General features: G+C 43.5%; 1 protein-coding gene across 2 annotated transcripts in view; it reads right to left on the reverse strand.

The window, feature by feature from the left end:
• Positions 1-6,530, reverse strand: part of SEC62 (SEC62 homolog, preprotein translocation factor) — a 35,041-nt gene extending 28,511 nt beyond the window's left edge. Inside the window, exon 1 of one of the 2 annotated variants that reach the window (XM_004591310.3) lies at positions 6,353-6,530. In XM_004591310.3, coding sequence (XP_004591367.1) covers positions 6,353-6,388 — 36 coding nt within the window. In that variant the 5' untranslated portion in view covers positions 6,389-6,530. Of the gene's footprint in view, positions 1-743; positions 765-6,352 lie in introns of those variants that run through there. The other variant, XM_058661129.1, reaches the window with a different exon arrangement.
• Positions 6,531-13,047: the final 6,517 nt, after the last annotated feature.

The raw sequence follows: 13,047 nt of genomic DNA on the forward strand, positions 1-13,047 counted from the left end.
TCTCAGTTTGTCTTGTTCTCTTCCTTAATGTACTGGATAAACAACAACAAAAAAACCCAAAAACCAAAATGACAACAACAACAACAAAACCAAACAAATGCAGAAGCAGTATCTAGCTGATTATGGAAGCGTACTGATTATGGAAGTGTACTGACCAAGAGCAGTTTGGGGAAGGCTGCTTCTACCTTCTCTGTTTTCTTTTTGCATTATCTTTCCCAAAATGTGCTGTTATGTGCACTCTTATCAGCTGTGAACTGTTTGGACAATAAAAATCAAGTGCCCAAATTACTCAATCACAATGTTATAAACTCCAAATATTTATGGAATAAAAACCTTTAAGTAAATGTCACAGAAAAATAACATCTAAAAAACTGTACATTCAAAATTTAACATTCCAAGTTCACTAACACCTACCTCTTTCATAACTGTTTAACTGGAGGTCTATTTACAAAAAGAAATTCATGACATAACAAATCTGACCATTTACAATTAAAGTTGTTCAAGCCACACTAAAATGTACTATCTATGTTGGAATCAAATATATTAAGTGACAGTGCTTAACTGGGTAAAATATTAAAAGGACTGCCTGTAGTAAAAACAGTGTATATATTCACATAATGGAAGAAGTAGTACTACTAGTTGAAGATAATAACACCTATAAATGGTTTAGAGGAACCGATTTTAATACTTGTTACTGGAACGTGCTTTATTAAAAACTGTGGGTGAGGGCTTTTACCCCATACCTTCATGTTCCACCTAGTTTTGCCCAGTTGTGTCTCACTGACTCTGACTCCTTAAATTCCCAAATTCTTTTCTGAAGGGCAAGAAGGGTATAGGTTTTGTTGGTTTTCCCCACCTTCCAACAGATCTATAACAATCTTCCTTCTTAGAAGAGAAAAAACACTGTGGGGAGAAGTCTGAATAAACATAAACTACTCACACACACACATACTGAGTGTGTGCCTATAGTCTTCGGATGCCACAGTGAATACTAAAGATTCCTAAAGCAAGATATCTAACTCTTTCCATATTAACACTTTCCCAACAGAGCAGCAGAAAAATACCTCAGAAGTACAGAAAGTGGGCCCAGTACAATGGCTCAATTGGCTAATCCTGCACGTTCAAGCACTAGGATTCCCCATATGGACACTTGTGTCCTGGCCACTCTACTTCCATCCAGCTCTCTGCATGTGGCCTGGGAAAGCAGCAAAGGATAGCCAAAAAGCCATGGGACCCTGCACCCATGTGGGAGACCTGGAAAAGGCACCTGGCTCCTGGTTTGGATCGGCTCAGCTCCGGCCAGTGTGGTCCCTTGGGGAGTGAACTAGCAGATGGAAAATATTTCTCTCAATGTCTCCTCCCTGTAAAATTGCCTTTCCAATAAAAATAAATACATATCCAAAAAAAAAAGAAAAAATTACTTATAATACATCTTGGTAGCAGCATGTAACATGATTTTACAAGTCAGGGAGGCTAGTTAAAAGAGTACTGAATTGGTCAAGTTAATTATGATATTGGATCAGTAATGGGAAGATATGCATATGTGAAACATTTCTAATGTAGAATACACAGGACTCCGATAAAGAATGGAAAAATATGTGATTTTTAACTGATGAGTTTCTAAATTGGAAAGGACAGTTTGACAGAGACAAGAAATGTGGGAGGAAGGTGATTCTGAAGAACAAAATCATCTTAGGCATGATATATCTTAGCTCAATAAATGCAATTAAATTATTTATTGAACAGACATAAATATATCAAATCTCCTAACTGCGGACAAGGGCATCAAACACAAAATCAGACTGAATATTTGCCTAATGTTAAAAGACTGAAAAACTAATGCTACTTTATGCAACAGAGAATCCAATACTATTATGCACCCACATTTAAAAATCTCATTTAACAATTTACTTCAAGTGCACCAAAATTTTCCACAATTGCATGTCCTGCTTGTAAAAAGCACTTTAGGCAACAATGAACAGAACAACAAAAGACCCAGAAAGCATGAAGTCGGGTAATTTCTTGTATAATTAACACAGAAATACAGTATGTGCTCACTGATACTTTCTTGCAGTTTTCATTTTACAGACTGTCCTCAGTGAGAATAATTTGTGCCTTCTGTAGAGATTTACGGGTCAGAAAAATTACTACAAAGAGCACCATGAGAACCAAGACAAGTGGGTTCCTCCACACGCCCTGCGTGTAGCCTTCACTGACTGCTCTCCCATGGTGGCCTAGAGTGGGCATCAGACTGTCTACCTTCTTGCTCTTTTACTGTTGTGCAGTACCTCCCTTCTTTCTTTTTAATGTGAACAGACATTATTCTTAACTTTTCTAAAAGACATCTAACTAGAAGTGAGGAACTTGGGGGAATATGAGGAAAAAAGAGAGAGAGGGGGAGAGAGAGAGGAAGAGAGATCAGCCCAATAATCCTTGGTTTTGAAAATAATTATTTGATCTCATTGAATGAACACAATCTGCTTTACAGTGAGAAAATGAATAGCCATCAACTTGGCCTATTCTGTCCTTCTCTGAAACCTGAGTATCAATATCTTGGCCTGCTGTAACTCATAAACCAAACTTACTTCAATTTCCAATTTGGTCAGAACATTCTTATACAATGATTTAACAGTATTTTTACTTTAGAATCCATGAACACTCCAAAGCCATAATAAAACACAACTTATAATTTCTAACCATGATTTCAGCCAATACTCAACACCTTTTGAGAAAAAAACTGGATCAAGAACAAGCTACAAACATCAATGTTACAGGCTTTCTGTGATACAAGAATTTAAAAACTACATCCAACAGAAATCAATTTAGTTGATTCTCCAGTGGAAAGCTGGGCAATTTTTATCTTTATACAAGCAGTATAAAATATTTGTGAAAATGCAAAGTACACAAAATAAAATCTGAAAGCTGGCGGGATCTTAGACAAATCAGGGGCTTGAAGTCACACAGTCCATTATTTACATCTTGACTTCCGCAGTATCCTTCCCACTCATTTGGACACACTATGTCGTCTCATTAGCAGCAGGTTTACTAGGTAACTGGAAAATCCTCCATTAGGTCCCTGGGGACAGTTCACGCTTAGGACTGCTACCTTCCCACGAAGTCCTACCTGTAGAGTATGTCTGCATGATCTCAAGCTCTGTATTTTCCCTTCTCTGCAACTAAACACATGAACTCCTGATATGTCAAGATTTTACCACCATTCAGACAGTTAAAAAATAAACGCTGAAGATTACAAAAGTTCCAAGAACTGGTGAGCCATTTCAATGCCCCCCAACGCCCACATTCCATCTCCAGTGCCCAGGCTGGATACCTGATCCTGTTCCCGACCCCAGCTCCACACTAGTGCACAACCAGACAGGCAGCAGCTCCTGGCTGCAGTCCTAGCTGAAGGCTGTTGCAGGCCTTGGGGAATGAACTAGCAGCTTAAAATTTTGTTTATCTCTTTCTTTCAAATAAACAAATTCTTTAAAAAAAAAGCCTCAAAACTAAACTAGGTATCTTACACTTAAGCAGAGTACTAGCTGAGTATCTTTAGCAGGAACAAGCTATATTTTTGTTACACTGTTTAAAATTTAAAAACTTAGGATTAAAGTATTCCAACATAACTTATTTTTGGTAAAAACTCTGCTCTAAATCGGGTTTTACCCTGTTGAGTGATATCTGGAGAAGTCACGGCACTGCACTGCAACTCACCTCGGTGTATCTATAAAATGGGGGAAATGTGCTGGGTAAGACAAGCTTTGGACCCCAAATTTTATCAACCCAAATTTGTAATAAAGAATTCCAAATAAATACTACCAGATCCTATGTAGTCTAAATTTCATCACAGCAATATTCTAAGTCAAAATTTTTATTAAGCAGCACCTCAGAAGTCTACATAAAGTTATTCCATGTTCCTAAAAATTTACAGAATTGCTTTTATTAAGGAACATGAAACTTTGTATCTCTGAATGTTTCATTAGTTTGACTGGATTGAGGTCACTCTCTTTTTGAGAAGATAGATCATAAAATTTTGCAGCAAAGTTATCAATGAGCAAAACAGTTTTCAGTGACCAATAACTGCAGTTCAAAAAGAAATGGGAAAAAATCCTCTCACTCCCAACTTTGATGAGACATCAGAACCTGAACTTAGGCTACACTAGAAAAAGTGAATTAGCTGCTTTTTTCTCATGCTGAATTTGTTTGTACTGAGCCCTTCCCCTCAACATACAAATTGCAATTCAAGGTCACTAAGGTTTCTAAACATGAAACATCAAGTAATAAATAACAAGAAATTCAGTTGATACTGCTCGGTTTTGCCTGAAAAGTCCTACAACAGAATCTTTGTGTAACTCAACTCTGAATTTCATCTTATATTTGATCTTCTACCTCAAGTGATACCAGCATTTTATTGTGATACTCTAGGGGGGGACAACTTATGGAATTACCTAGGAAAATGTATAATTTTAAAAGACTGAATAAAAGTGGTACTCCAAGACTTCCTATTACAGTCTTCACAGTCATGTAGAAAACTTCGTGGGTAGGAAAATGAAGGTCATTCATTTCTGTCTTATAGGATGTCAAACCAACTTTTACCAGGTAGATCCTTAAACAAAGTAAATACGTAACTCATAATCTAAGAGTTTATTTACTTAATAGATAGCTGTTAATCCTTCTGAAGTGTATCAAGGGGTGTGCTTAACAAAAGCCAAAATAAAGGTCAGGCTGGCAGTTCAGATGCTAGCAACTCACATCCAGCAGTGCTGGAGTTCAGTTCCCAGTGTCCACTTAAATGGCTCCTGGAAGGCACAGTGCAGCTCAAGTACTTGGTCCCTCCTATCTACAAGAGACACTGGACTGGGTTTCTGGTTTTTATCTGCCCCAGCCCCAGCTGCTACACTACTATACTACACTTCTGTTCAATATAAGGTCATGACTGAAATATGAGCAGTTATTAAAAAACGAATTATATCAACATAAAAGGGAAGTTGAAATTGTAAAACAGCGTGTACTGCAGGTCATAAAACTGTATTGCCAATTGTAAAAATAAGGGGTAGGGTAAGTATAAAATTGACAAAAACTTAAATACAAATTGCAATAAGACACTGTCTACCCATGTCAAACCAGTTGAATCTTGAAGGATAGTGACAGTGAAGAGAAACTTCTAAGGACCTTAAAAACTGGTTTTATCACTGGTTCGAAAACCTGAAATTTGCCTCTTTCTAATAATACCCTTCTGTTTTCCCATTCACAACTACTTTCTTATTTCTGCTAAATTCTAAATGTCCTCAGCACTGGTTATCTTTCTGACAGCACTTAAAAGGTTTCAGGGACGTTTTAATTTGCACAGCTCAAAACACCTGTAGGTGGGCCAATAAACGGATAAACCTTACAAAAACAGGTGGAGGAAACAGAAGATAAAAAGTCATTCTAAACAACGAAAAGATGAAGGAACCCAAAGCCATCCAACGAATGTAAGAATTTATGATGAACACGTTAACAATTCACTACGTGCTGCCAATGTATAATACCATATGAATGTTTCCCGACACGTGAGCGGATGCTACCACTAATAAACAACCGCCTTGAGTCTAAGACAAACTTAATCCTCTAGGTAAAGAACAAGAACCAGGGGTGGGGGGCGACCCGCCGCTTGGAAACGCACCACCGGCAGGCAGGTGGAATGCGGGAGGAATGTTATGTAGGTTATGCGGATGACACAGTGGCCTAAGCAGACGCTTCCGAGCGCCAACACCTCATTGCAGCACCAAGGGGTTGTGTTTGTTTACACCGCTTCGCTGGGAAGCAAGCCAGCAGGCTTCAAGTGGCCGATTAAGTTAATAACAGCGAGGGAGAAAGGGCGACGGCAACTGAACATCTGGAGCAGGAGGTCGCTCGGGCCCCCGGGGCGGTTACGACCGGCGCTCCCCCTCGGGTATGCGCACAAAGAACTGGCTGCTTCAGGTCAGTCCTCCCAGGTACCCAGGCCATCATTCCGGGATCGCTGAGGGGGAAATGCAGGGGGGACGCAGGCGAGGAGCCCCCGGGGAGGGTCCCGGGCGGCGCTCGGCAGGGAGCCTGGCTGCCCGTGCAGGCCCCGGCCCGCACGGCCGCAGGAACCGGCCGCCGGATGGCGAACGCCAAGCCGGCTTCCTTCCCCCTGCGGCTGCACCACCGCCTCCGTCTCGGCGGGCGCCAACGCCTCCCCCGGCCTCAGGCCCCTCACAGCGACGCAGCCTGCAGGCGGCGACCCCGCCGCTCCCTCGCTTCCGCTCGCCCTGTCCGGGGTGCTCTCCCCGTTTCTTCCACTTCCGAACGCGCTCAAGCCCCATACCCCAAGGCTCGGCTTAGCTACCTGGATCCGCTTCTTGTGCCGCCTGCGTTCCGCCATGTTGGCCGCTCCGCCCGGTTCCCTCTGACGTGGAACGAAGAGGGGGGCGGTGGAAACCTCGCGAGAGCGCGCCTCGCGGCCCGTTATGTAAGCCTCGGGCCGGCCGCGGGCTGCAGAGGCCTCGGCGCCCCGGTTCCTGCGGTCCACGGGTCCGGAGAAGTCGGGGGGACCAGACGTCTGCTGGGCCGGACAGAGAGCTCGGCTGTCAGAACTGACTGAGCGTCTGCATCACCTGGGAGGCAGCTGCAGTACAGATTCCCGGGCCCCACCCGCTCCGAGGCCGACTCATTGCTTTTAGGGAGGGGCGGTTGACCACGTCCCACAGAATCCTGGAAGTCTTGTCTGAGGCACGCCAGCTCTGCCGTGCTCCCTGCTAGCCCAGCCCGCTCCATTTCAATCTCGGGCAGTTACATTTAGAAGATGAGAAAACCCCGACAACGGAGGGGCAGATCTAAGGACGTAGCCAAAGGGCTCCACAGGTGGTAGAGGGTGGAACCTGTACCACTCCTGAAAACAGATACTGTGTTCTCCATTCCACATCCCACGTTGCTTCTCAGAATTCAGCTTCAAGGGATCAGAGGGAACCTAAGGAAGTATGAAAAGTAGGATGTATAGGATAGATTCTAAGACACTGGGAATAAAGAAGCCTGGGGAATTAATATTACTATAACTATGTCGTTTTAGAGCTCTCTAGACCCAAGGACGGGAGTGTAACGGGCTAGTTAGTACTTAGATAAAATTCCTGCCACTTTGTGGAGATTCTATAACATTTTTAATTGTAAAAATGTAGGGAAATAAAGAAAAAAATCGTAATCTACCTGCCAGAGATCTGCATTTTATTTTATTCTACTGTCTGTTCCTACTTCATGTGTATATGTATCTATTTTCCTATTCCCCTTACATTTTTCATTTAATGTTGTCAACACATATCATTTAAAATGTCTCGAAGTTTCACATATCATGTATTCAGCCACAGAGCGGCTAAATGTGTAATTAACACAAGCGGATATATCATGATGCCTGATCATTTTGTAAAGTAAAGTAGTTTAGGTTGTTTTCTGAACCATGCAGTTTTTGTCTAATGGGTGCCATTTAGCCCAGTTTCCCTCTATCTTTAATGTGAGTATGTGTACTAAGGGAGTGGGAGAGAGAGAAAATGGTACTCACTAATTAACCAAAACATAATGTAGAATATTAAATGCCTTTATTTTCTTTAATCCCTTCCCACCCAAAATAATGAGGAATCTATTGTACGCTATTTTTTTAAAATTATTTTTATTACAAAGTCAGCTATACAGAGAGGAGGAGAGACAGAAAGGAAGATCTTCCATCCGATGATTCACTCCCCAAGTGAGCCGCAATGGCCGGTGCTGCGCCAGTCCGATGCCAGGAACCAGGAATCTTCCAGGTCTCCCACAAGGGTGCAGGAAACCAAAGCTTTGGGCCGTCCTCTACTGCTTTCCCAGGCCACAAGGAGGGAGCTGGATGGGAAGTGGAGCTGCCTGGGATTAGAACCGGCGCCCATATGGGATCCCGGTGCGTTCAAGGCAAGGATTTTTTGCCGCTAGGCCACAGCGCCGGGCCCTATTGTATGCTATTTTATCTGGAAAATATAACTGAGTAATTTTCATAGAGGAGTTAGTCTATAAATAGGGCATTGTAATTCATTGGCACTCAATACTTATACATGAAAAGGGTTAGGTTTGGACAGTGCTGGGAAATGAATATCCTTTTAAGACAATCGCTCTCAGGCCACTACCCTGGCACCATCTTCTGTCTCCTGAAGAACGTTAGTCGGCTGTCCCCACCTTCTTACTGCCACCCACTCCTTAAAAAAATTTTTTTTTGTTGGAAAGGCAGATTTATGGAGAGGAGAGACAAAAATTTTTCATCTGCTTGTTCACTCACCAAGTGGCTGCAAAGGCCAGAGCTGAGTTGATTTAAAACCGGGAGCCAGTAGCTTCTAACAGGTCTCCCACACAGGTGCAGGGTCCCAAGGCTTTGGGCTATCCACTGCTCTTTTGGGCCATAAGCAGGAGGATGGGAAGTGGAGCAGCCAGGCACCCATATGGGATCCTAGTGCTTGCAAGGCAGAGGATTAACCAATGGAACCATCAGGCAGGGCCACTGCTACTTACTCCTTAGGCCAAAAATTTGGTTTCTATCTCCACCATTGATGAATAATTATTTTGTCAAGTTCAACATCTACCTTTCAATTGACTCACTCCCCCACTGTGACATTTATGATATTGTATGTTTTTAAACTCTATTTACCTTCTTTTTTTAAATGCTTTTTTACAGGTTTATTTTATTTATTTTTCCTGAAAGGGCAGATTTATAGAGAGGACAGACAGAAAGGTCTTCCACTCTCTGGTTCACTCCCCAAATAGCCACGATGCCCAGAGCTGAGCTGATCCGAAGTCTGGAGCCAGGAGATTCTTGGTGTCCCACACAAGTGCAGGGTTCTAAGGACTTGGGTCAACGCCGCTGCTTTCCCTGACCATAAGCAGAGAGATGGATGGGAAGAGGAGCAGCTGGGATACCATCCAGTGCCCATATGGGATGCTGACGCTTGCAGACAGAGGATTAGCAAATGGAGCTGTTTTGCCAGCCCTGCAGTTACTTCTTTTCCAGAGAATGAACCTCAAACCAAAAGCTTCAATAAGCATCCATTCACCTCCCAGGAGAAATGGCTCCCATTTTTAAATAATGGTGATAGTGATCTCCTATTTAAATGAAAAGTGAAAGCATGTAAAATAGCCAAGCTAAAGAATTAAGCTATAGAGAATTAAGTAATAGAGCAGGTACCACTTAGGGCAGAATTTGTGTAGACAGAGTGTGGATGACAGAAGTGTAAGCATTGTGTGTGGAGTGTGCGGTAAACTCTGGTGTTTGCCTGACAGGAGGTACCTCCATCCACAGCCATCTTCTTTTATGGCATACCCTGCACTGACCGTTGGTTTCACCATTATGCTTATTTATTTTAACCAGATCTATGCTAAGCAGATGTTGAGGGTTAAGGAAGCTGCCTTGAAAGGCCTTCGACCAGGTTTTGCCTTCCCTACCTCTCTACCCCTGTGTATTGCAGGGCAGGGACACGTGGCCCTGCCTGCCAAGACTACTTTTGGACTTTCAGAAATTCCTTAACCCCAAATGCTTCAAAATACAAAATTTCTTAGCACTGGCATGATCTCAGAAGTAAAAAAAAAAAAAATCCATTTTGATGCCATGTGATAAAATCATGGTCAAAATGCAGATACATTAAAAATAGAAAAAGTCCCTTCAGGCTGTGTGTATAACTGATTATTGCATAAATAAAAACATTCCAAAATGCAGAAACACTCGTAATTACAAGTCTTTTGGATAAAGATTACCAATCCTTATCAACCTCTTCCTTCTGATTTCTTTAGTTCATCTCCATCTGCTCAGTTCATGTGACTCCTGGCAGCACGCTTCTGTATTTGACTTCTTTGTGTTCTCTTCTCTCCTCTCAACTCCTCTCGCCTCTCATCCTTTTCCCTCCCCTCCCTTAACCTCACCTCCTCTCTTTTCTCCTTTTCTCCTCTCTCCTCCTCACCTCCTCTCTCTTTCCTGGGGAATCTAATTCCAAAATACTGCATACATGATTATTTCGAGCTTTCTCCTTGGAATCTCCACTGAATATACAAGTGGAAATACTGTTTCTTCAGTATAATCTACCCTATTTACTGCATGTTTAAATTGTGAGAACTGCATCATCCTCATCATTGCTCCTTCTAGAAACCTTGGAGATATCCTAACCGTGCCCTTCTGCAAGTCACCAACCCAAATGGCTACTCACATGGGATGTTTGGAATTCTTTCTTTCCTCATCGTTCCTGCCTTAATTGCCTTAATCAGGTCATTATCATTATCTATTTCAACTATTACTGCAGTAGCCTTTTCGATCTCATTTTCTACCCCAGCCCACACTTCCTACCATTTAGTATTTTTTTTTGTTTTGTTTTTTTATTTATTTATTTTTTTATAATCTATTTTATTGTGTTGTTGACAATCTTTACATAGTTAATTACAGTTAAAGAAAGAAAAAGAAAAGAAAAAAAAAAAAGGTTCAGGGGGATAGGGAAGTGGGTAATACTATTATGTCCACATTGTTTCCATCTTGTATCTGAGGTAAAGGGGGATATTGAGGGGGAAGCCCCACCCGGTTTCCCGCCCACCCCAAGTCCCGGATGTGGGGCATGCTCTGAGATATGTGCTCGAGTGGTGTTAATAGTTCTCCGGTTATGAATCGCTGCCAGTTTCGCTCGATGAGGTCGTCCACTGATTGATATGGTCCATCATAAAGTCTCCGTTTGCCCCATATATCGCTGCCAACATATAGCTGAGATGAATGATTGATCTGCTCTGTCTTCTGTCTTTTCTTGATTAGAGTTCTGAGTCCAGCAGTTCAATTAGGGAGATCTCCAAAGAAACTTTGAGGTATTCCCAGACTAGTTTCTTGTATGCTCTAGCAAGCACAGGGCCCGGCACAGTCCATCACCACGATCAGCTGGTGGTTGCAATTGCTGGGTTGGTTCTGTTTTCAGTCCCGAGTTGCACTGGAACCAATGGGTGTTGCAGTCCAGTCTGGTTCTGCCCAGCACGTACTCGGCCCTTACACAAACCAGTGGGAGCTGCAGCCTAGTCGGGGCGACCCACAATAACCCCCACCAGGCCCGCCCCCTACCCTGGTTTGCCAGTATGTGTAGCAGAAGACCAGTCTGTCCCCCATCCCATTTAGTATTTATGTAAAACATCTTAAACACTCTTCCCAACACTCTGTCTATATTCTTGGTGGCAGTAGTGGTAGTTTCTCCAGCTGCTTCTTGCCTAGTTTTCCCTTCAAATTTACCATCTCATTCCTGTCGCTTGACTGTTAGTCTCTCCCAGTTTAATTTCCAGGTTCCAATTAAGAAACATCAAGAGTGGGGCTGGCATTGTGGCATAGTGAGTTAAGATAACCCTTGAGATAACGGCATCCTACATGGGAGTGCTAGTTCAAGTCCTGGATGATCCACTTCTGATCCAGCTCTCTGTCAGTACACCTGGGAAAGGAGGATAACCCAAGTACATGGGCCCCTGCCACACACATGGGAGACCCTGATGGAGTTAGAGACTTCTGGCTTTGTCCTGGTCTGGTTCTGGTTACTGCAATCCTTTGGAGAGTAAATCAGTGAATGGAAAATCTTCTCTCTGTTTCTTCCTTTCTCTCTCTGCTTTCCAAATAAACTCATAAAAGAAGTAACTTTTTAAAGGAAAGCTTGAGGACAGAGGAAATATTTTTCTTCTCCTTCTGAGTTATCTGTGCATATTAAGTCCAAGGACGTGAGGTAGGCCTTTTCTCGTCCTCCACCCCCTCCCCATAGGCACATCACAGTCTTTGGCTTTTCTTCCCAACTCTCCAATCTTTCCCTATCTCTGTATATGCTTTAAATCATAATATGCCACATCCAAACTTGACTAATGAGGTTGGGAGCAGACCAGGCTGAACCTGTTCACATCACCTGCTGGAGAATCCGAGCAGCAGAACAGAGTGTGGGTCGAGCCAGGTTTGGTTGCAACACATACTAGTACACATTAAGGAATGCCAAGGTGAGATGAGCCGTACCAGATGTGGTTGCAGCGCCCAAACAGCACATGTGACAATCAGGGGGAGGAGGCAAAGCTGACAGGGGAATGTGGGCTCCCCAGCTGGACAACTACTTCCATTGGAAAGCGTGAGTCGGGATGGGGGCAGATCAGACTAGGCAGGGCTATAACACCAGTGGGCCTCACGTGAGCTGGATAAGGGAAGGGTCACGGTGGGCTGACTGTTCCGATTGGTGCAAGCTAAAATTAGAGTGGGTGAGGGTTGGCTGGGCTTAGCCGCAGCATTAGCTGGCAGAGGCTGGCACTGAGAACTAAATTCTGTCAAGTCAAATGCCAGAACCACCTGGAGAGTGCATAATCTGGGAGTGAGTGTGGCCTAGAAGGATAATAGTGGGCACCTCCTTCAGGGCTACCACTCTCATTGGACAGCATGAAAACCAGGACAGGGGCAGGGGTAGCTAGACAGAAGGGCACCTGCCAGTAGGTGTATGGGCTGGATAGTAGGTTGGTTGGGTTGAACTAGGCTTCAATGCCTATTGACATGTACGAGAGCTAAACAGGATGTGGCACAAACTTGACAAGCCTGCAGTGTGTACTGGCAAGCATGGGAACCAGGGTGGGGGCAGAACTGGTGGGGGTTATGGGTAGTCGCCCCAACCAGGCTGCAGCTCCAAACGGTTTGCATGAGGACCTAGTATGAAGTGGGTATGATCGAGCTGGACTACAACACCTGTTGGTTTACGAGGAAGACAGGGCTGGAAACAGAATGAACCCAGCAATCCCAACGACCAGCATGAGCATAAGCTGATTGGTGTGACAGACGGTGTTGGACACTGTACTAGCAAACTCGCATAAGAATCAGGCCTGGGATCATCTCAGATGAAGTTTCTTTGGAGATCCCTCCAACTGAACTGCTGATCTTAGAACCCCAACAAAGAAGAGACTGTAAGCCAGTAGACTCTGAATAGGTTTCATTGCGATTGGAACTGAGAGATTGGCAGCAATCCAGAACTGATGAACTATTAAAACTGTTTGAGCATGACCCTCCGA

The sequence above is a fragment of the Ochotona princeps genome, chromosome 3, assembly GCF_030435755.1.
Source record: "Ochotona princeps isolate mOchPri1 chromosome 3, mOchPri1.hap1, whole genome shotgun sequence".
Taxonomy (NCBI): domain Eukaryota; kingdom Metazoa; phylum Chordata; class Mammalia; order Lagomorpha; family Ochotonidae; genus Ochotona; species Ochotona princeps.